The following is a 24238-nucleotide window of genomic DNA, read 5'->3' as shown; positions in this document are numbered from 1 at the left end:
TTCATTTCCAGTAAAATGAATAGAACTGGTTGACACTGTCTAACTGAAGTGAGGTAAATACTGAAAGAAAGTATCATGATTTCTTCTATGTGCGGGGTGGGGTTGAGGTGGGAAGAGAAGAGCTGATCTGAAAGCAGCATGGTGGTTACAAGGGACTGAGGCGGCTGTGGAATGGGGTGAACAGAGGCTGGGTGGATATGTCGAGTGCATTCTGTAGCTCTGTGTGGAAATATCACAGCAATGCATATTAGTAAAAATGGATATAAAACTCGAACCTACAGTAAATTCAACTACAAAATACTGTTTTTACATTGGCGTTTCTTTCGATATGAAAGAATAGTGCTTAAAACTTTGTCGTTTTTGCTATGTTAAATTTTAACCCGTTCTATTATATTACTAAGCTAACAAGTTTATGAATGTCAAGCAGTCAATATAACTAATTTGAACAAAAAAAGACAGTTCTTAAAAAGCATGTGGGGGTTGGGGATTTAGCTCAGTGGTAGAGCGCTTGCCTAGGAAGCGCGAGGCCCTGGGTTCGGTCCCCAGCTCCGAAAAAAAAAAAAGCATGTGGTATCTGACTGTATGTTTTTAAACACTCCCTTAGCAGCACATCTGATTTAATATCAGAAGAAATCCAGGAAGAGCAAATCAACAAATGGTGAGATAAAAATATATATATATATATGTATATATATATATATTTGTGTGTATATATATATACAGACAAACCATACACACACATATACATATATATATTACATATACATATACATACACAAAGAGATGCATACATTCCAATGTACTTGGATGCACAGAAAAGTAAGATACTGAGACTTGGGAGCTCTTTAGAAATATAAACAACAACGTAGGTTGTTATTTTTAAAAGTCGTCTTGCTGTATGTAGCATCTGTAGGTACTTTTCTGTGTTAGTTGAAAGAGAAAATGCTTACAAGAGGGTATTTTACTTCTAATCTGCAACCACCCGTGTGACACTGTTAGACTGAGCAGGAGTCAGTTCCACCTTTGTGCCTGCACTTCTCGTAGGTTTCTGGAAGAGTTAGGGGAAGGATGGAGGGGTTTCCACAGTAGGGACAGGTACTTCAAAAGACAGGAAGACCAACAGAATCAGTTAACCTGGAGCCTCAGAGGGGTTCCCAGAGACTAAACCACCAACCAAAGAATGAGCACTGGCTGGACTGAGTCCCTCCCCCGATGTAACTTCATGTGTGTCCTCCAACAACTGCAGCAGGGACTGCCCCTAACTCTGCTGCCTGCCTGTAGATCCTGTTCCCCCTAACTGGGCTGCCTTGTGCGGTCTCAGCTGGAGAGGATGTGCTTAGTCCTGCATGACTTGATGTTCCAAGGTGGGTTGGTACCCAGGGCAGGCCTCCCCCTTCTCAGAGGAGAAAAGAAGGGGGTGACAGGGAGGGACTATGTGGGGGTGAGAGGAGAGAGGAGGGCTGTGACCGGTATGTGAAGTGAATTAAATAAATAATAAATAAAATAATCAAGGGGGAGGGGAGAATGAGCAAGGCAGGAAATTTGGAGCAAGAAGGAAGATGACAGTAAGTAGGAAGAAAATGGAACCCTAGCCAGAAAAGAATCAAAGTAATAGACCTTAAACTTGTCCCTCTCCTCTAGAGCTGCCCCTCCCCCCGAGCTGCCCCTCCCCCCGAGCTGCCCCTCCCCCCGAGCTGCCCCTCCCCCCGAGCTGCCCCTCCCCCCCGAGCTGCCCCTCTTGCCTCTTCATAATACTAGTGTCTCAAGCCCATTCCCACAGTGGAGTCGTCCTTTCAGACTTTTACTTAGTCTAATCTGATCTAAGGGCGGCGAGACAACTTCTGCGGTCTATGAAAAGCACAGGGTGGTATAAAGACTTTCACACACCATGAAACTAGAAAGGGCAGCGTTCACTTCCAGGCTGAATTTTGCAATAAGTGTAACCTCCAAAATGACGACACAGATTGATTTAGATGGAGCAATTAAAAAATTTGCTTTATGAAGCCACAAGATGTCTTAATAGTATGCAAGTTTTAATTTTAGGTAATATTAAGTACCAGTCTCCAAACAACTAATAGGCATATAAGATTTAAGTGTTTAATAATCTTAGAAACTGTAGGGTAACTGTGCATATTTCAACCCAAAATAAGTCTTTGAATTCACTCAGCTGCTAGATGAGTGTTTAATCTTTAGTGCTGACAAATACTGTAGGATCAGTAGACTACTTTGTTAAAAGATTGGTATATTTCATGTTGCAATGATGGTGTCATAAAGACTGCTTATGTATGTGCATGTGTATGTGAACGTATATGTGCATACAGAGGAGATATATATATATATATATATATATATATATATATATATATATATATATATGTATGTATATATGCACAGAGACAATGTCCCCGGGCAGAGAGTTTGCTGAGGAATGATTCTAAATATTTATTTTCCTAAAAAGTCATCTCATAGATTCAAAGGGGTTCCAGGTCAAACTGTTTTCACGTTACTGTTAAATGTAGCAGTCTCTAATGACGTTTCTCTGCATTCGTTGGTGCTAAAGCAAGTTAAACCAGATCTCCAAGCTGTACGACGAGGACGAGCATGTTGACATCCGAGAGTCATACTGGTGAGTGACCTTGGCATCTGAGGGGCAAGAAGGAACCGCTGGTGGATCTCTTGCTTGTCTTCGGGAAGACAGAGCTTTTACTGAGGCAAAAGTGATGAGAGAGATGTGTAAAATTACTCAATAACAACCAATTGAGTTAATTTGTAGACAAGTACCATGTTTGGAAAAAAAATTTTTGTTCGCTCACAAATAATAGTTTTTCTAGTTTAAACTGATGTGGTTTCACTCACAGCATGTCTTTAAGGAGAATTGTAAAGAATTCTATTTATCCTTTAACACTGGCCCTTTTTAAGTTTTCCTGGGTATCTTCTGATTTCCAGTTTGTAGATTTTTGTCTACAAGAAATGGTAGGTTAGTGAAAGTGAGTGCATTTTGGTGATAGAAGACCTCTTCCCACTGAGATTTTTATTATTGTACAGATAGAATAGCATTTCTATTTATGATCCATAACAAAACAGTATGTTCTGAAAATCCCTCGTGTCTGATTATAGGTATGTTGGGGATTCTGCCCTGTTGGGATTCTGCCATGTTGGGTAGCCATCATCAACTTCTATCAGTGCTATGGAGGGTAAAAGTGCTACCAGAATGAAAGTAGCCAGTCACTATTGTAACTTCTTCCTGCTCAGATATTACATGGGAAACAAATGACCACCTAATGAATGCAATAAGTCTCCTAGAATCTCCACTTTAAATAACTTTTAAAAAAATCTGAGACCATTCATTCCAAAACGGTCACCCTACCACTTTATTAAACTCTGCACAATTAGCTAAACATTTTCCCTAGTGGAGTTGTCAGGGATGAGGTAAAATTCAGGCAGACTGAGCAAAGCAAGCATTTCCTTTTTACTCCATGAGAAGTAAGCTTTGTTGTCGTATAAGAACTTCGTATCACCTGTATCCTGCTCTTCCCCTCTCGCCCCCACATCCACCTCAGGCGTCTACGCATTTCCTAGTGTCTGTGGTTACTCCATGTGGTCTTCCTACATCTGAAGAGTTGAACTAGGAACTGTGGATAAGAGAGAGAACGGGTAGCAATCGTCTTTCTGGGTCTGGGTTGCCTAGTTCACTATAATAGTTTCTAGTTACATCCATTTGCCTATGAAATTCATGAAGTCCTTTTTGATTGCTGAGTAGTACTCCATTGTGTAAATGTACCAAATTCTCTGTATCTGTTCTTTGGTTGAGAGACATCTGGGTTGTTTCCAGCTTCTGGCTATTATAAATAAGCTTCTATGAACAGTGGAGCACGTGCCCTTGTTATATGTTGGAACATCTTTTGGATATATGCCCAGGAGTGGTGTAGCTTGGTCCTCAGGTAGTTCAGTGTCCAATTTTCTGAGAAACTTCCAGACTGATTTCCATAGTGGTTGTACCAGTTTGCAATCCTACCATCAGTGGAGGAGCGTTCCTCTTTCTCCACGTCCTCGGCAACATGTGCTGTCCCCGGAGTGTTTGATCTTACCTATTCTAATGGGTGTAAGGTAGAATTGCAAGGTTATTTTGATTTTCATTTCCTTGATGACTAAGGATTTTGAACATTTCTTTAGGTTCTTCTCAGCCATTGGAGATTCCTCAGTTGAGAATTCTCAGTTTACTTCATTGGGTTACTTGATTTTCTGAAGTTTATCTTCTTGAGTTCTTCATATATTTTCGATATTAGCCCTATCAGGTGTAGGCTTGGTAAAGATCTTTTTCCAATCTGTAGGTTGCCATTTTGTCCTACTGACAGTGTCCTTTGCCTTACAGAAGCTCGAGCCATTGGTGCTCTGTTCAGGAAAGTCTCCCCCATGCAAATGTGTTCGAGGCTCTTTCCCACTTTCTCTTCTATTAGATTCACCTTATCTGGTTTTATCGGAGGTCGTATGACTTTGTTATTGTTTTACTGTAATATACCTTGAGGTCAGAAATGGCGGTCGCTCCAGCATTATTCTTTTTGTTCATGATTGTTTGAATATCGAGGTCTTTGCTGGTTCCATATGAGTTTTAGGATTTTTTTTTTCCTATTTCTGTGAGGAACGGGATGGAGATTTTGAGTCAGATGGAATTGAATCTTTAAATTGCTTTTGGTAGGATGGTCATTTTCACAATACCAGTGCTGCCTATCCATGTTCATGGGATACGTTTCCATTTTCTGGGGTCTTTCTCAATCACTTTCTTCAGAGATTTGAAAGTTTGATTGTAGGAGCCTTGCACCTCCTTGGTTGGGTTTATTCGTAGTTATTGTCTTTGACTGTTGTCAATCAGGATATGCCATTGATCTCTCTCTCTCTCTCTTTGTTGGCCGTGGTGTATCGAAAAGGTCTTGTAAGGTGATTGTGTACCGTGCCCCTTTGTTGAAACTGTTACCATCTCTAGCAGTTTCCTGATGGAATTTTGGGATCTCTTATGTACAATATGCTACCATCCGCGACTAAGGATAATTTGACTTTCCTTGTCTGTAGACCTATAATTTCCTTCTCTTGCATAACTGCTCTGGCTAGTACTTCTGGCTGTACACTGTGAGGAAAATCGGCAGCCCTATCACATCCCGGTTTTAATGAGATTGCTTCATGTTTGTCTACATTTAGGACAATGTAGCTGTGGGTTTGTCATATGTAACCTTTAGTATGTTAAGGTGCATCACTTCCAGGTCTACTTTCTCTAGGCTTTTATCATGAAGCATGTTGGATTTTTGCCAAAGGTTGTATTTTACATCTCTTGAGATGATCATATGCCTTTTCTCGAGTTACTTATGTGCTTTACTCTGTGTACTGACTTATGTATGTTGAATGGCCACTGCGTTTCTAGGATTAAGCCAACTTTACCACCGAGAATGGCTTTCTGAATAGATGTTTTTATTCAGTGTGCTAGTATGGGAGGATTTTGTATCTCTGTTTATCAGGAATGTCTGCCTGTCCTTTTGCTGTGTCTTTACCTTCTCTGGGTATAAGGAAGATACTGGCTTTACAGAAAGAGTTTGGGAGTGCTTCTTCAGTTTGTATTTTTAAAAAGAAATACATTATTTTGTTGCTAGGACACCGAGGTCTCTCTGTTGAAGGCCAGCTTCAACAGAGGAAACTGAGGCAAGGATGTAAAGTCAGTAATTGGTCATTCAGCAGACTTTTCTCTGAGGTAGCAAAGCTTGATTATCTGGGGCCTGCACTCCCTGTGACCAGTGAGAGACTCTGAACGCTTAGGGGACTGGCAAGAAAGAACGAAAGACGCACACACATACACACGCACAAACCACACACACACAACACACACACACACACACACACACACACGAATGCACGCACTTGGTGGATGGAGCAAGCTTCAACAAGCTCACAGAACTTCACATACATACATACATACATACATACATACATACATACATACATTACATACATACAAGCTTTATTTTTTTACCTTAGCCTTTTTAGATTACCTAAGACAAAATTCTCCAGGTAAGAAATAGATTACCTCATAGCCACAAGTTACATACTCTCTATAAACTATCACCACAAGAACCAATTCTTCAAAAACAGATTAAAGTCACTGCACAAGAGGAAATTACAATAGCATTACTGATTATATATTCTTTTGAAACTCAGGCCTAACTAAACATTTTCCATCTGTCTTTCTCTCCACAAGTTCGTCATAACCACAAAGCAACAATTTTTTGTTATTGATTGACAAAGTTTAAGCAAGCCAAGTCTATAGTGGCAAGTTTTCCCCCTATGTTTAGCTGACGATGATTTATAGTTATTGAGAAACAGATCATCTATCTTATATCTCATTTTTGAAATCTTGTTTAGCTAAACTCGCGAATCATCTTTTCTCTATTCTTATTCTCACAGTAGAATCAGCTGCTCTTTGTCAAAACCCTGTCTTTCCATGGTGCACACTGAAACCTGAGGCCACATCCCTAGATCACAAGATCCAGGAACTCAGACCCAACCTATCATGAGATGTTTTCCCTGCTCATTAACTTGTTCCAAATCTATTTTTCTTTTCCAATTACAAACATGGTTGTAAAGTATGGAGGCTCGCTGGACTCCTTTTCTTCTAATCTATGCCACCCTCACTACTCTACAAGGGAGGGGCACATTCTACTCTTTTTTATTGGATATTTTTACATTCTACTCTTAATTCTAACTTTATCATGCCCTTCTAGACAAATAACTTAAACCATCTCCTTAAACTTAATCAACTACCCTAACTTGCTAAAACTAAATCAGACCCAGAATTCTGTAAAATCAATTCATCTATCTGTTATTATTCTATAAAAATTCATCTCCATATCGGTGTGTAGGAAGACTGCCCAGTAGAGTAGGTCGTCTCCAGAACGCTCACTGCAGCTTCTCTGAGTAGCATGTCTCTCCAAGTCTGGTGACTTGTCCCAGATCCTAATTTGCTAATGGAAGAGCAGACATTGGGCTATTCCTCTCCTAAGCACTCCTTTCCATCTCCATGACATGATGCTTTATTTGATTAGTCTGGAGCTCAATGTTCCCTTAAAGCTGGAGTCGTAACTTTACATGCAGAAGATGTTACTAAATATACAACACATGGTGTTATATTTACAAATATTCCAGATAGGAACAAAAAATGTAAACATTTTAGTTAGTAGCACAGAACATTTTGGTTTGCAACTGGTGAGAACTTTCATTTAAAGTTTATGCTCATAAAGGGCTTTTGTTTTGTTGAGTTCATAACATGTTGGGGGGGGGGATGTGTGATTGATTTAATTTTACTTTTATAGGAGCACAGTTAAGAAATTTGTGCATTTCCTTGTGTCCTCAGTTGCCTTCAGGTATGTGAATGTCTAACAGAAGTAATTAATATCTATGACATTTTAATTTTAAAAGCTTAATGAGACAGGACCTCCAAAAACCAAGACAGAATGAAGTAAAAGAATGTCCATTGTCAATGTCACTAATTAGCTCATGAATCCACACTTAATGTGGTCTAATCTGTCTTAGAAGTTCGGTTAAAACTGAACATTAAGATGAACAAAGAAATAACCTTTGCTCAAAACTAAATCATCACATATTAATATTTTCTTACTCAGAAATGTAAAAAAGTGAAGCATGTACTCTGTAAGTGTAAATTGTAAGCTAAATCTTCTATACACTCAAAATTACTCACTCCCAAAACTGTTTTACTTAGATTTCTTTTCTACATGATGACTTAGATTTATATGATGTAATTACTTCCTTTAAAATTAATAATTTATATGTGTATGATGCTTTACCTATTAGTGTAGGTGTGTGTACATGTATTTGCAGGTGTGTGTATCTGTGTGTGTGTATAACTATGTGCATATGTGTGTCTCTGTGTTTGTCTGTATCTGTGTGTGTATGTTTGCATGTGTGTGTGGTGTGTTTGTTTTTATGTCTCTGTGTGTATCTGTATGTGTTTGTCTCTCTGTGCGTATGTCTGAGTGACTGTATGTTTGTCTGACTCTGTGTGTATGTATGTGTGTGTGGTGTGTTTGTGTGTGTATGTCTGTGTGTCTGTGTGTGTATTCTTGTGTGTGTGTATGTGTATGCCTCTGTGTTTATGTTTGTGTGTGTGTCTGTTTCTGTGTACAAAAGGCTACAGATATACATTGGGTATCTTCGGTATCTTGTCATTTTATTCTTTTTAAATATGGCCTCCCATTGGACATAGTGCTCACTGATTAAGCTAGGTTGACTGGTCAATGAGCTCCAGGGACCCTTCTGTTTCTGCCTCCCTAGAGCTGGGACTACAGGTGCTGTACTGCTCCAAACATGGCATAGGTGCTGAGGATGGACCTCAGGTCTTCAAACTTGAGTGACAGGTGTTTGACTACTGAGCTATCCTGCTAATTCCAAAAATTAATAATATTTCAATTGTCTAGTTGTTAAAAGAAAAACTCTTTAAAGTTGAATTGATTCATCTGGTAGTTTAGGGAAATAGTGAATTTATAAGGAGGGTTTTTTTTTCCTTTGAAAGTATGCAAGAAAAGGTGTAGGGACACTTAAGAATTCAAGTAATCATGCAAATATTTATGGGATTTAATTCTTTCTCATGCGTCCACCCTGTGAGCAGGATCCATGTGTGCACCCATGAGTATAATTAATCGGGTGTTTTTTGAAAATTTCACTGAGAAAAACTTCTTACTGGTTACAGCATTTTTAAAGGGAATATAATACCCATGTTTTCACTCCCTTTTGTTGCTAAAGTCTTAAATATATTTGAATAAATGTGATTTAATTTATTTTGAGAAATTTGTAGAACCTCCTTAATGAATTCTGAGCATTTACAGAGTTTATACCAAGAAGCTTGCGATTTTAATTCAGATTTGTTGTTCTAGCTTGGAGCACTAAATCACATCCGTAGTAGGGAGGGGCTTGGTGACACTTTACCTCCTAACCACTACTTGTATTGGGTGAAAACTGAACTTTCTTTTAAAGATCCTAGAGGAACATTGTTCTGTCTTCCATAGGACAATTTAGGTCTAAATAAGGACTTTGGGAACATCTGGCCATTGGCTTTAATATTGTGTAACTATGGAGGTAACATCTCCACTCTATTTGTTTCTTTTAGAATATTTGGAATACTCCTGATCTTTCTGGATGTATTTCTTGTGGCTATCGATCTACATGCCACTGAAAAGAATATTTATATTCCTTTGGAATATCGGGCCATTTCTTTAGCTATTGCTTTATTTTTCCTTGTGGATGTTCTTCTCCGAGTGTATGTAGAAGGGTAAGTGCGAATTCTTTTTCGTTTAAGCATAAAGCTATTTCTGTAGTGAGATGAGAAGTATTCTATAAGAACTGTCAGATCAGCTCAAACAGTGGGTCCTTCTTCATCCAAATAATTCCCCTTGTAGGTATGTTCCACAGAAAAAGCAATAATCTAAAACCAGTTCTATGTGGAGTGGCTTTATCACAGCTATCGTCGTGACCCTACTTTACGATTTATTGTACATGATTCCACAATTGCTGAAACTTAAATGGGCTTCAAGGATGAGGCAGGCAGCCCCTGTGTGTATATGTACGTGAATAAGAGGAGCATGAGTGCAATGTACACATGTTAATATTCGATTGACTCAAATTACAAATACAATTTGTAGACACATTAAAGAATACATCACATATTATTCATACTTCAAAGGAAACAAAAGCTTTAATTATAGTGCAGAAGAATCCAGAGGCATATTCTTCCCAATAACAACATTTACCATAAAACCGACAATTGACCTCTACTTACTGGTTTTCCAAGCAGATGGGTGGGTGAGTCACGCCTTGAGGTTGGATTGCTCTGCGAGTTAGGCATATGTTCTCCAGCTTCATTTTATTCTCAGAGCATCCCAGAGTGCAGTCTCTCCACTTTCCTACAATTTCTTTTTATCTTCATGCCCATTTTTGAGTACGGACAATTGTCTACTGCCCAGTTTCTTGGTGTCTAAAGAGGACTCTCTCAACATTTTCTTCAGTGATTTAGCCCTTGGTAAAGTGCCCGTGCTTCTGTGAATCATCTCTCAGCCATACTCCTCTTAGGAACCCTAATGAAACTCAGACCACAAAACAGACTCAAAAGTAGAAGGGGGCCAGGTGGGAGGAGGAAGGCATTAGCAGGAGGCAGAAACAAGAGGGCGTAACGGGGGTGAATATGGGCAAAATATTTTATTCACATGTATTAGGAGACAAAATGAAGTCTATTATTTGTATAATTTACATGCGCTAATGAAAGCATTAAGAAATCCCTTATCATATTGGAAAACATCAATCTAAAAATAGATGCCATCTCAGAATCAGAAGAAGCTTTTCTTTTTTTTTTTTTTTTTTTTTTTTTTTTTTTTTTTTTTGGTTCTTTTTTTTGGAGCTGGGGACCGAACCCAGGGCCTTGTGCTTCCTAGGTAAGGGCTCTACCACTGAGCTAAATCCCCAGCCCCAGAAGAAGCTTTTCTATAAGAGACCAATGCTCATGCCTGAAGGAAGTCTGTCTCTGCCCTAGGCAGACCACATCAGTTCATTGAAACCCCAGAATACGTAAAAAGCCAGATCCTGAGTCTAAAATTGTTGAGCCCTCTCCATCTCTGGGTTCTTTTTATACACTCTCCCACCCGCAGTTTCTCTAAGTTCCATATTCAGCTTTTCTCACCAGCAAGACACCGCACCTCACGCCCCTCCTTACATAGGAGAAGGCAGTGATGGCCTCTTGTTCAGTGGTTTAGTCCTGCTCCTTACTTACCAAGTATGAATTGCTATCCAGACCCTTTTAGATAGTTAGATAGATGATAGACAGATAGATAGATAGATAGATAGATAGATAGATAGATAGATAGATAGATAGGGAATAGATTTGAACCCACTAGAGTTATGTGTTTGAATGTTTGATCTACAGGGAGTGGCCTTGTTGGAGTAGGTGTGTCAAGACAAGGGTGGACTTTGAAAGCAGCATAAAAGATGGTCTCCCAGCTGCCAGCAGAGGAGAGCTGTGTCACTAAATAGCTCTACCCCAGCATGGCTGATGACCCTCAAAGTCTACACAGCTAAGCCTCAAGTCCAGCCAACCTTCATATCCTATAAAACATACATACTGGGGACAGAATTACGTGCAGCTGATAGGGTGGGGACCATGGGACAGTAAGTGGGTTAGAATCTCGAGAGAGTGTAAAACAACACACCCAATTCTTCCTGGGACTGCCAATAGGGCTGAATATAGAGCTCTTCATGAATAACTTGTGCTCCAAAACCTTGATGTCTCCCCACTCCAGGAGACAGCGTTATTTCTCTGACGTGCTGAACACCCTAGATGCTGTTGTCATCGGCGTGACTGTGCTCGTGGCTGTCATTTATACACTTTATGACAAACAGTTTCTCAGAAATATCCCAAGGTACGAAATATACAGCTTGCCTCCCAAGCCTCCCCTTCCATTCTTCTGGGTTGATTCCCTTATTTTGTTGAATTTTCCTGGTTTTATTTAATATTTTAACTTTGAACTCTCTGGTTATATACCAGGTGAGTGGTTTAAAAGTGAAACTTCCACATACTTTGAAACTAAAAGATGCTGGCATTTAGGGTTCACCTAAGGTATACCTCTAAGAATCTTTAGCTAAATAAAAGAGAACATACAAAGGTGGGGGGGGGGAGACTAGACTCAACAGCTCTGACATCAGTTTTTAATCTTACAATCATCTATACATTCCCATTTGTGCTTCAACCACAAATGCCTTATGTGTAAAGTTCTATAGTCCTGGGCTCTCCCTAGCATGTGTATAATTGGAATGACTCCATTGAAGGTGTGTAAAGGGCAGCAAACACAGCCGGAAGCTGGGAGGTGACAGACAGGCGGCTGTGAGGAAGGGTTTGCAGTGTAGCTGTATAGAAACTGTATAGAGAACTCCGGTGAAGTCTGAGCTCTTAGGATCCATGAGGAGAGTTCCCTCTTCCTCACCTGATCCTTCTTCCTCACTCTCACCCTCCTATTGACTGTGGCGATGTGGAAAGAAGAACATGTGTGTGCTGGGACGAAGATGGGGAGGTATCATTTGTCAAATAAGGGTTTCTCTTGGTACTCTAACTCCCAGGACTTCAATCCAGGATTCAAGTGAATGTGCTGGGTGTTAGAGCCTAAGCTCTCTCTCCATAGCCACCTGGGAGGCACTGAATTACTGGCCCCAGGGTCTATTATCCCGTGCTTTATTTTTATTATTTATTTTTATTTTATATGTATGGGTGTCTTGCCTGCGTGTGTGTATCTGTGTGTGTGTGTGTGTGTGTGTGTGTGTGTGTGTGTGTGTGTGCCACATGTGAACAGTGCCTGCAGAGACTACAAAAGGGCATTGGGTCCCCTGGAACTGGAATTGCAGATGGTTCTTAGCTGCCATGTGAGTTCTGGGGTTCAGACCCCAGTCCTATGCAACAGCAACAAGTGCTCTTCACTGCTGAGCCATCCCTCCAGTCCACACCCTGTGCTTTAAAGAGCTTTTCCAGGCAGCTTGTTCATGTGGCCTCAAATTAAGAACCTAGTGTTTCGGAACAGCAGTTCTTGCCATTGGTATTTTTGATGACAGGAGAAACACCAGCTTACTTGGTCAGTATTTCAGTCTGTTTTCAGTTTGTCTTTACCAATTAGTGCTTTCCTTTCCTGCTTACTGATACAAACAACACAGGCGATAACAGATACACACACAGACACACAGACATACACACACTCTCTCTCACTCTCTCTCTCTCTCTCTCTCTCTCTCACACACACACCCTCTCTCTCTCTCTCACACACACACATACACACACACACCCTCTCTCTCTCTCACACACACACACATACAAACACATACACACACACACACACACACCCTCTCTCTCTCTCACTCTCTCTCTCTCTCTCTCTCTCTCTCTCTCTCTCTCTCTCTCTCTCTCTCTGTCTCTCCCTCACACACACACGCACACGGAAGGAAAAGAAAAAAAAAGAAAGAAAACCACTCATGCTAAACCACAAATGCTGAGCCTGTCTTTCCCCAAACAGCGTTATTGACATTTTAGGCCAGAAAATTCTGGAAGAGGATGCCGTTCACGATGAGGTGTTTATCAACACCCCCTGCCTGTATACACTAGTTATAGTAGCAACACGCCAAAATAATATCATGGCAATCAAAAATGGCTCTAGACATTGCCCGTTGTCTTCTGCGTGGGGGTAAAACAATACCGTTGTGGCGGAGAACCACACCATCCCTAACTGAATACAGAACTGGAAGAATAGATCATGTAGAGTAACCTGCCAGTCATGCACAGGGTCTTGGCTTTGGCCCAGAGCACCTCCAGAAATAAAGAAATCACTAGTTAAAAAAAATTGTTAAACCTAATCCATATTGACCCAACATTCTGTTTTTTGTAGCAAAAAAGTGGATTTCTAAACCTTTTACCTATACATTGATTTAGACTGGCAGTCTTACTTCGGCCTCTGCGACTGCTCATCCTGGTAAGAATTTTGCAGCTGGCCCATCAGAAGCGACAACTGGAAAAGCTGACTCGGCAGCTGGTGAGTGGCAGGCAGCACATTGTTTGGGCTGTGTTTCCGGGAAATACGTGTGAAGTCTGTAGACATGTGTACGCAATGTTCTTTTTCCTGTTAATTTATGATCTCCCAATTCAGGTTTCGGGTAACAAGCGACGCTACAAGAAGGATGGCTTCGACCTGGACCTCACTTACGTCACTGGTTGGTGAAATGTACCCGCCAGTGTTGTTCATAAAATCTTTGTATTTTGCTTATGAGTGATAGGTACCACATTCTCCTTTATTTCTGCCACCATATTACTTTAAGGCATTCTTTATCTACGAGCACATATGTCACCGTGGCAGTGTGACCAGGACAACAGAAGTATCTGTTCATGTCCTTTCAAACTAGAGCTACCTGATTGTGGTACAGGAGGTAGGATGGGTTATTGCTAGAAATATTTTTGGTTGAATTTTCATTTATTTGGCTCTGGCATTTAATCTTGGTCCCAAGGGTCCCAAGAGTCTTTGTAATCTTCTTACAACTCCAGAAACTGAGGTGTCTACTCTGTTGACCTCAGATTTCCTGAGTCACATGGGCGCCAAACACGAAGGGACTTGCTGCCTTTACTGGAGCCCAGGCTGGCTTGTTGGTTGGTTTGTTTGGTTGGTTGGTTGTTTGGTTGGTTAGTTGGTTGTTTGGTTGGTTGGTTTGGTTTGGTTTGGTTTGGTTTAGTTTGGTTGGTTGGTTGTTTGGTTGGGTTGGGTTGGTTTGGTTTAGTTTGCTTGGTTGGTGGGTTGGGCTGGTTGGTTGATTTGGTTTGTTTGGTTTGGTTGGCTGGTTGGTTGGGTTGGTTGGTTTGGGTTGGTTGGTTGGTTAGTAGGTTGGTTGATTTGGTTTGGTTGGTTGGTTGGTTTGGTTGGCTGGTTGGTTGGGTTGGTTGGTTTGGGTTGGTTGGTTGGTTAGTTGATTTGGTTTGGTTGGTTGGTTTGGTTGACTGGTTGGTTGGGTTGGTTGGTTTGGGTTGGTTGGTTGGTTAGTTTGGTTTGGCTTGTTTGTTTGGTTTGGTTTTGTTGGCTGGTTGATTGGGATGGTTGGCTGGTTTGGTTGGTTTGGTTTGGTTTGGTTTGGTTTGGTTGACTGGTTGGTTGGGTTGTTGACTGGTTTGGGCTGGTTGGTTGGTTTTGGTTTGGTTCATTGTTTGGTTGGCTGGTTTGTGTTGGTTGGTTGGTTAGTTGGTTGGTTGGTTGGTTTGGTTCATTGGTTGGTTGGTTTGGTTTGTTTGGTTTGGTTGGCTGGTTTGGTTGGGTTGGCTGGTTGGTTTGGTTTGGTTTGCTAAAGAAAAGAAATTATAGTCCCATTGACAAAATGGGAGACTTAGACCAACAAAAATCTATGGCCCAGGGATGAACCAACTGAATCTGAAGATAACTGTATCAGTTTAATAGTTAATATTATATTGGATAATTTAATGTTTTTTATCATTTTGATTATTGTGAGAATGTGTTATTTCTTCTATTCTGAATGTTATTTTTTTTATAAAAAAGGGGGAATTTCATTATATGTAGATGAAAGTTTTGTTTGCTGCATTGTCTCTCTCATGATACTCATTAGAGTGATTACTTTGACTTCCAGAGCGCATTATTGCCATGTCATTTCCATCATCTGGAAGGGAGTCCTTCTATAGAAATCCAATTAAGGTAAGGCTATTCCCACAGCTGGTGCTCACTGCTCAGTGAGTGTATGCTGGAGTCAGAGGCTTGGCACAAACGACCTTCGTATTCTTGCCAAGGCTGTTCTTTCAGTCAGAACTCACAATTGGTTGTCATCAGTTTGCCCTTGGTATTTATAAACCACTCACGAATTTTACTGGCTTACACCACGACTTTTTAAACTCATCATACAGTGGCTTATTGGTTTGTATTGGGCTTAACTATGTGGTTCTAGTGAACCAGGACAGGACTGCCTGTCCTGGACAGGACAGCTAGTCCCTCATACATCGGTGGGCAACTACAGAGTCATCTGAGATTTCCCAGTCCTCAGTGGCTTGGCTACATGGCTCTGTATGATATCTGTTCTTAAAGTCAGATTCCTCTGTTCAGCCCAACCAGGCCAAAGTGCAGCCTTCACATACCGACAACAACAAGGGTTATGAAACAGCACTGACAAGAGCCTGCTATTTAGGACTCATACTAAACCCTCCTATGGTTGCCTCTGCCATTCTAGTAAACCAAGCGAGTTACAAAGCCAGGCTTGATGAAGGGAACTAAAAATAGAGTTTCTCTCTTGCTGGGAGGATCTGCAAGGCATCGTGGTTATGTTTTTGCAATCGTGTCAGAAGGAAGTAAGAAAATGCTATATTATAAGTAAGATAGACATTCCTTTTTAAAAAAAAACTAATTCACCCTTTAAGAATGTCATTGATACAGTGTATTTTGAGCATCTGTAACCCCATTCCCCTTTCTAAGTTCCACAGAATCCGCCCCCCAACAAATTCTCTCAACCTCACGTCCCCTTGCTTGTTATGTGTTAATAACCCATTGCACTTGATTAGAGCTTTACACAGTGTGGCCATCCACTAGAGTGGGCAAACTATCAGAAACCACACTCTCAAAGGGAGAAAAAAAACCCTCCCCAAGCAGTCATTAACTCCCAGTAGCTCCTCAGTGGAGCTCACTGTGCCCCTCCCTCACCCACACTCAGGTTGACCAGTTTCATTTTGTGCAGATAGCCACAGCTAGTATGACCTCAAGAGTAGAGCCACAACATCGTGTCCGGAAGACAAGCATTTCTCGGCAACCCCCATCCTCCAACCCTTTCTTTCTGACCTTCCTTCCATGATGAATTTTGTGTGTGTGAGAGAGGTATGGGAGGTGTGGGGGTGGAGAGAGGAGGGTTGTACAGATGTCCCATCCAGGGTTAAAAATTTACAGTCACTTATTTTCAGCACTTTGACCAGTGATGAAAGTCCCAACGTTTAGCAGAGCAGCATTTTGCAAATGGTAACTTCTGTGAATAGGAAAGGTCATTTTTCTTTAAGTGACACTGGATACGTCAACCACACCCCAGGGCAGGCCTCATGCTCTGAGTGGTTGGCCAACACAAAACAGACTCCATGTTCCCTGGCAGCTTTTTTCTTTGTTTTTAAATTAATTTTAAAGAGATAGATAGAACATGAAGTTGGGTGAGTAGGAAAGGGGAAGATCTAGGAAGAGTTGAGGGATGGAAAAGAATACAATAAAATACATACTGTAAGAAATGATGAAAGAATAAATTCAGTTATTAGGTGGGTCGTGATTATATTTACATTAGTATATCTTTATAATTATTAAAGTATACATTAACTTGAATGGATCTTAAATTTGTACCTTAATGAAACTGTGTGTACCTTATCAAGATATTAAGAAGTATCTTTTTGTCAGTATCCTAACGTACTAGATGTAATCATTATTTTTAATTCTGTCACCAGTCTTTCGTCAATTTCACATAAGTGTTATCATATCATACATCCTTTGTAACTGGCTTTTTATCCTCAAAATTATACAGATTCACCCAATAGTATTATAAATAAAATAACAGTTCTTAAAAAAAAATAACATCACTATCAGGACATAGAAAATACAACCACTTAGGAAATCATTCAGTTACAAACTACCTCACAGAGTCAGTGAACACTCTGTCGGCTACAAAAATCCACATTATAGGAACTTCAAAATTATAATTATCAACAAGTATAGCTGAAGAAATAAATATAAACTGGACACCCATATTGGCTTTTTCACAAACTCTTAAAGTCAATTTTTGGTTGAGATCTCATTATTAACTACTTATCAAAAGATGTAAAGAGAAAAGCCCAAAAATAACAAAATGGTGCATTCACAAAACAAAGTAAATACAATTCTTGTCTATAGGAAAACCTTTCTTTAAAGGTTTTCTGAGAAGACATTTGGTAAAACTCTCCTGGAGGCGACATTTATTTTCATTGTAGATAAGCCCCGGTCTGTGAGGCTTGCATCCTCCTTCCTTGAGAAACTCCATGTCGGCTTAGCACATCTGTTGTCTTTGTTTAGCTCATGCTTAGACAGTCACCTTGGTGAGACTTCATGGGCATAGCTTCTGATGTTGCTAAGAAACAACCTCACCGCAAACGCCCTGATCCTCTCGCTCTTACAATGTCTCCTCCCCCTTTTCTGCGATGTTCCCTGAGCTTTACCCACGGAGCCGTATTGTAGGTATATCAGTTGGCACTGTGCACCACAATTCCGAAATTCTGTTCATTGTAGCTTATTTTGTAGTGGTCTCCACCTGCTGCAAAGTGAAGTTTCCTTGATGAGAGGCCGAGCCAACGTTCACCCGTGTGGATTCGGACACATATTTAGGGCATAGCTAGAGATTAGGCGGGATTAGTAAAGTAGCAGTTATAGACCCTCCTCCAGGATCTATGACTTCAGGAGCTCTGACACATTGGCTAGGTTTCCACTTCCAAGCTTGGTTTCCATCTTGTCGAGAGGTCTTAAGTCTACTTAGGGAGCTGTTGGTTACCATCCAGATGTGGGTACCACTGTTGCCCTGTTAAGGTGGCCATGTTGGTCGCTGTTATGGTTGCTATGCGTCATAGCTGCGTAGGACTTTTGGTTGATTTTTCTCCTTTGCAAGCGTGTGTGGCTTCCATAGGCACCAGATTGTGTCATGAAAATCATCACAGAGAGGGCCTTCATGTCACTGTCATACCAGTTTGAATGCGTAAATTTGGAAATATTGAGGTTAGACTCCATACAAATACAAAAATGTCAACGAAGCATGTTCATTCATATTTAAATCACTTCCCAGAATTCCACTTTTACGTGCTTCATGGAGAGCACATCCTTTGATAGATGATACTGTTTTACAGTAGACTAAGCTAGTAACTGAGTTAACTACAGTCTGCTTAAATCAAGTCGCTTTTCTTTTTATAAAACTAGTTCCAATTTAGCCATATTTAACACTACCTAGCTAGTTACCAATTAAATAATAATAATAATAATAATAATAATAATAAAACCAAAAACAAAACCCTTCATTTAGCTGAGAATCAAAACAAAAGCATTACTTAAATGATCTCTATAAGTTTCTATCAATTATTAAATTGTTATCTCCTTGGCTATTAATTGACAGTTATTGATTCCTTTACTGTTTTAATCCAAGCATCCAAAGACAATCAATTTTCATAAAATGCATAGGGTATACGCTATCCAAAAGTCACCTCTACTGGTTGGATGACAACACAGTCTCAGAGGCAGGCAAGCCTGACCTACAAAACAAGTTCAGGATAGCCAGGGCTACACGAAAGGAAGGAGAAAGAGAGGGAAAGAAAGGTAGGAAGGGAAACAGGGAGGGAAGAAACAGGGAAGGAAAGGAAGGGAGGGAGGGAGGGAAACAGGGAGGGAGGAAAGAAAGAAGGAAAGGAAGGGAGGGAGGGAAACAGGGAGGGAGGAAACAAAGAAGGAAAGGAAGGAGGGAAGGGAGGTTATATTACAGGGTTATATTTTGACTGACATTGAAGATGCAAAACATAGGATAAATGTTCTCTTTAAAATCTTTATTGTGGCCCATAGAATCAACTAAGCAGGGCCCATAGGGGCTCACAGAGACTGAACTGACAATCACAGACCTTGTATGATTCTGACCTAAGTTCCTAGCATATATTAGGTTTGTATAACTTGGTGTTCTTGAGAGACTCCTAACTGGGATGGGGGTGTCTCTTACTCTTCTATCACCTCTTGGGATTCTTTTCCTCCTACCTGGTCGCCTCAGCCAGCCTTGATATGAGGGCTTGTGCCTAATCTTATCATAACTTGTTCTGATGTATTCTGTTGATGTCCCTGAGAGGTTTGCTCATTTCAGAAGGGAAATGGAGGAGGAGTAGACCTGGGGAAAGGTATGGGGATGGGGTGCTGGGAAGAGGGGAGGTGGGGAAAGTTGTCATTGTTGTCCGGATATAGTGTAAGAATATGTTTTTTAAAATGGTCTTTATCCAGAAAAATATTACATTTAATGTTCACATCAGATGTCTGTAAGACCTGCTTATGTACATCCCATTTAATTCATGAAACTGAAAAGTACTTTTTAAAATTTTGTCAGTTTTTCTTCCGGGTACAGCTGACAGGTAAAACTTCATGCTTGTGATGCACGATGTAAACTTTGGTAATATATGTGTTATTAGATACATTTATATATATTTATATATTTATATATATATAATACATGTGTTATATCTACATAAATTAATTAATACATCCTCACACTGGTTATTTAAAAATCTTAATATTGTGTTTCTGCAGTGTGTGTGTATGTGTGTGTGTGTGTGTGTGTGTGTGTGTGTGTGTGCACATGTGTGCTTATGTGTATGGAGGCTGGAGGACAGCTGTGAGTGTTGATCATCAAATACCATCCACTTTGTTCTTGAGACAGTCTGTCAGTAGTTTGGAGCCCAGCAAGGAGGCTAGGCTGGCCAGCCAATGAGCCTCAGGGATGTGCCTGTCTCCATTTTCCAATGCTGTGGGGGAGAAGCATTTAACCACGTTCAGCCTTTTAATGTGGCTTTGGGGGGAATCCCACTTAGTTTCTCATGCTTCGAAAGCAAGCCTTTTACAGACAGAACTATCTCCCCAACCTGAGGGTAAATTTTCATAACCCTGAAGTTTATTGACAAATGGTCCGTGCTGCCTTTTAGTAGCTAAAATGTTCCAGATGTGGAATCCAGAGGTTAGCAAGCAAACAGAGGCTACAGTGAAAGCACCCACACTTTCAGTCACTGTTGCCACCTCAAGAAGAGACACTGTAACATTTGTTGCTTCTACAGCAAGGGATGCACTGTCTAGGTAGAGGGAGGGTTTGGCTTAGGTGTAGAAACATAAAAATGGAGTTGTTGCAATAAGAGTTTCAAAGAGGACTGTTATTTCTTCTGCTTTCCCAACTGAAGGAAAACTTTCAAGGGTTGTAGGAAGCCACACAAAGGCTCGGCTACTGCGAACATCTGCCTGTACTTTACCTACAGTCCTAACACCTTCTAAACTACCTTGGAATGTTTGGCCTCAGTGTGGCTGGTTACTCTTTATTGTGGATGGGGACAGAAACTGCAGTTGACTGCATAGCGGGGCTGTGGCTCTCAACTTTCCTTTTTTATTTTTTTCATTTTACATTTTTAAATTATTATTTTATTTATTTACAACCCAGCCTTTGCCTCGCTCCCCATCCTGCAGTTCCTCATCTCATTCCTCCTCCCTCCTGTCTCCAAGAAGATGCTCTTCCCCAGCAGGCCTCCCCAACCCTGGGGCCTCAAGTCTCTCGAAGATTAGGAGAATCTTCTCCCACTGAGGCCAGACCAGGCAGTGCTCGCTATATATGTGCTGGGGGCATCGGACCAGTGGTAAACCTGGGTCTTCAGATAGATCTATTTCCAATTTTCTGAAGAACTGCCAGATTGATTTCCAGAGTGGTTGTATTTTCCTAATCCTTGGACCCTTTGATTCAGTTCCTCATGTTGTGGTGACCCCCAACCATAAAATTATTTTCATTGCTGTTTCATAACTGTAATTCTGCTATTATTATGAATAATAATTAAATATCTATTATCCTATGGTCTTAGGTGACCCTTGTGAAAAGGTCATTTGGTCCCCAAAGGGATCATGACCCACAGATTGAAAACCACTACTCTAAATACTTTATGTCCATTTGATTGGGGTGGGGGGGGTATTTGGAGTTTTCAGGCCAACTAACTAGTTAGATCAGAAAACAGAGGTAAAACAGGTTGAGTCAAAGATAAATTTATGCCCAAACATTGAGTGAAATGTAAAGTGATGTAGAATATATCTGGAACTTAAGCATGTGTGTATGTAATTTTTTCACTTAGACCTAACAATAATAATTACTGTGTATATGCATACATTGCAAGGTTACTGTGACAGATCCTGCAAAGGATCATGCATTTGCATATTTGGTCTCCAGCTGGCAGCGATATTATGGAAGACAGTGGAGTTTTTATAACTTGGTGCCTCATTGAAGGAAGTGGACCATTGCAGGAGGATTTGGGGGCTTGATAATCTACCCACTTCCTGCCCGCTCTCTTCTGCTAGGCTGCAGAAGAATCATAGTTGCTGCCATGAATCATACATGAACTATAAGCCAAGACAACAACGATAACAACAACAACAACAAAACCAAATTTCTTTCTTCCCAAAGTTGCTCCTTGTTGGGTCACAAATAATGGGGAAAGTAATGAATAAGGAAAATTGATACCAAGAAGTAGGGCCACATCACTGTGATAATCACGGCCATAAAAAAGTAAACAACTTTAACTTTTTTTTTTTGCTGTGTAACTATATTCAAAGCTTTAAACTGCTTTGTTTATAATTACATAATAATTATAAATTTTTAGTTGCAAACAAATGACAAACTATTTTGTTAAAAGGGTCTTGCATTTACAAAGAAATATCTGTAAAGTCCAAAGCATTAGGCCACAATGATTATATGATTTTTTTTTTAAAAACAATTTTATGTGGTGGGGAAAGAATCTAATGAGCTCTCATTTGAAAACAACAGACTTGAGTCAATCAATTCTAAAAACAATTCCCTATGTATTCTACATAGTGAATAAACAATATAAAAATTTAAATGTATATTTAATTTTTCATAATTCGGGTTCTTATATGTACAAAAATGAAATAAACACCAAAACAGCAAGATTCTCTTTTCTTTTAATAAGCAATTCTTGTAACCTAGTTCCAAGTTGTTTGGCTAAAAACCAATTTTAATTATTTCGATATCTGCATTAAACATTCTTCTATCCTGAAATAAATTCCTTTTTACCCTGAAGAGGACCTGGATACATGAAGCAAAATCTGTTCCTGTTGAAGATCAGTCATCCAACATTTAAGTTCATCATTTTTTAACTTGTCTCTTAGAAATATTTCCCTTTTCACACAACAATACATTAATGGAAAGGCAAACATTTTCAGCAGGAAAGAAATTCATGGATCCTGTGATTGAAAAAAAAAAAAAACAAACAAACAAAAAAAACCAACCAAACCAAAAAAAAAAAAAAAAAAAAAAAAAAAAAAAAAAAAAAAAAAACCAAGACAGCAATCTGCTTTAATGTAGAAATAGCAAATACAAAAGAGAGGGAAAATGGTTAAAGCCCAAATAATTGATAAGAACAGAAGTCATATTGGTATTCAATACCAGTGCTTCCTTGTTTGAAAATCGCTACAACACGGTGATTTAGCAGGAAAGCCATTTCAACACAATAAGAACTTATCAAGGCCGGACTAATGCCTGTTGGTTGGCAGTGCCTGTATGAGAAAGGTAGAACTCCATGGCCCCTCATGACCATTCCTAACATTTAAATCCTACTGTCTTCTTGTAAAGAGGGGAATTTCATTTGTGTTCTATAGTATAATGACAACAAAACAACAGCAAAATCCCCAAATTCAGCCTATTGTGTTGTATAATAATCTAAAACAATGAAATAGTTTAGCTTATTTGAAAGGTGTAGGAGCATTTCAAAAGTATCGTGAAATCCAACTATGTGGTGCTTGATGCAGATAGGAGTGGAATCTAGCATTATGCTTTGTTACATTTTTAAAATATTTTTAATTTTTAAAATTTTAAAATATTCCTTATATTTTTAAAATAAAAGTTTCCTGCATAACCATTGTGTTTAAACACAGGCAAGATAATCCCAGGCTTGTTTTGTGGGAGCTCTTGAAAGAATTAACCTCTTCAGGACGAAGTTTTCCTTCTAACATCTTCTCTAAAGCAGAATTTGTAGATAGATACCACTTAAATTTGGCCTTGTCATGGAATATGTTTCTTTCTCCATCTATTGTGATTGAAAGTCTTGCTGGGTATAATAGTCTAAGCTGGCATTTATGGTCTCTCAAAGTTTCTAGACCATTTAACCAAGCCCTTCTGGCTTTTCAAGTGTTCATTGAAAAGTCAGGTATTGTTTAAATAGGACTGCCTTTATATGTTCCTTGATCCTTTTCCCTTGCAGCTTTTAATATTCTTTTCTTGTTCTGTACATTTAGTGGGTTTCGGTTGGTTGGTTGGTTGGTTGGTTGGTTGGTTGGTTGGTTGCCTGGTTTTTCAAGACAGGATTTCTCTGTGTGACCTTGGCCATCCTGTAACTCTCACTCTGTAGACCAGACTGGCTTCAAACTCATAAAGAATTACCAGCCTCTGCATTCCGAGTGCTGGGATTAAAGGAGTACACCACCACTGCCAAGCTCATGCTTTGATAACTATGTGTCATGGAGAACTTCTTTTCTGGTCACATTGTATCCAATCTCAGGAAGCAGAGAGTAAACAAGAAGTAACAACAGGATATAAAGCCTCCTTACATTCTCCCAGAAACCCACTCCCACCAGCAAGACTCCACCTCCTAAAGGTTCCACAACTTGCCCAACAGCACCACCAGCTGGGGCACCAAGTGTTTAAATGTGAGCTCATGGGGAATATTCAATTCAAGTTGTAGTAGAGGCTCGTAACAGTATCTCAGACTTCTTTCTTAGCGAGACACGTATGACGTAAAATCTGCATATCCTCACACTGGGAAAATTTCCCCTAGACGATGCCAGTGAGAGGCAGGTGAAACAATAGTAACCATTTGTAGTTACTTCTCTCTCCAAGCTTA

At 39.9% G+C, this 24238-nt stretch overlaps 2 protein-coding genes across 2 annotated transcripts in view; one reads left to right on the top strand and one right to left on the bottom strand.

The window, feature by feature from the left end:
- Erich1 (glutamate-rich 1) overlaps positions 1 to 24238 on the bottom strand; it is a gene marked incomplete at its 5' end in the record, with an annotated part of 52793804 nt that overhangs the window by 5864481 nt on the left and 46905085 nt on the right.
- Positions 1 to 24238, top strand: part of Tpte2 (transmembrane phosphoinositide 3-phosphatase and tensin homolog 2) — a 100213-nt gene that overhangs the window by 30703 nt on the left and 45272 nt on the right. For both annotated transcript variants that reach the window (NM_001419184.2, NM_001419185.2), the window contains 8 exon segments: positions 605 to 658; positions 2561 to 2626; positions 7353 to 7403; positions 9164 to 9325; positions 11343 to 11462; positions 13511 to 13610; positions 13725 to 13788; positions 15202 to 15266. In NM_001419184.2, the coding sequence (NP_001406113.1) occupies positions 605 to 658; positions 2561 to 2626; positions 7353 to 7403; positions 9164 to 9325; positions 11343 to 11462; positions 13511 to 13610; positions 13725 to 13788; positions 15202 to 15266 (682 nt within the window).

This window comes from Rattus norvegicus, chromosome 16, assembly GCF_021556685.1.
Source record: "Rattus norvegicus strain SHRSP/BbbUtx chromosome 16, alternate assembly SHRSP_T2T, whole genome shotgun sequence".
Lineage (NCBI taxonomy): Eukaryota > Metazoa > Chordata > Mammalia > Rodentia > Muridae > Rattus > Rattus norvegicus.
This window is presented reverse-complemented; position numbering and strand designations above follow the sequence as displayed.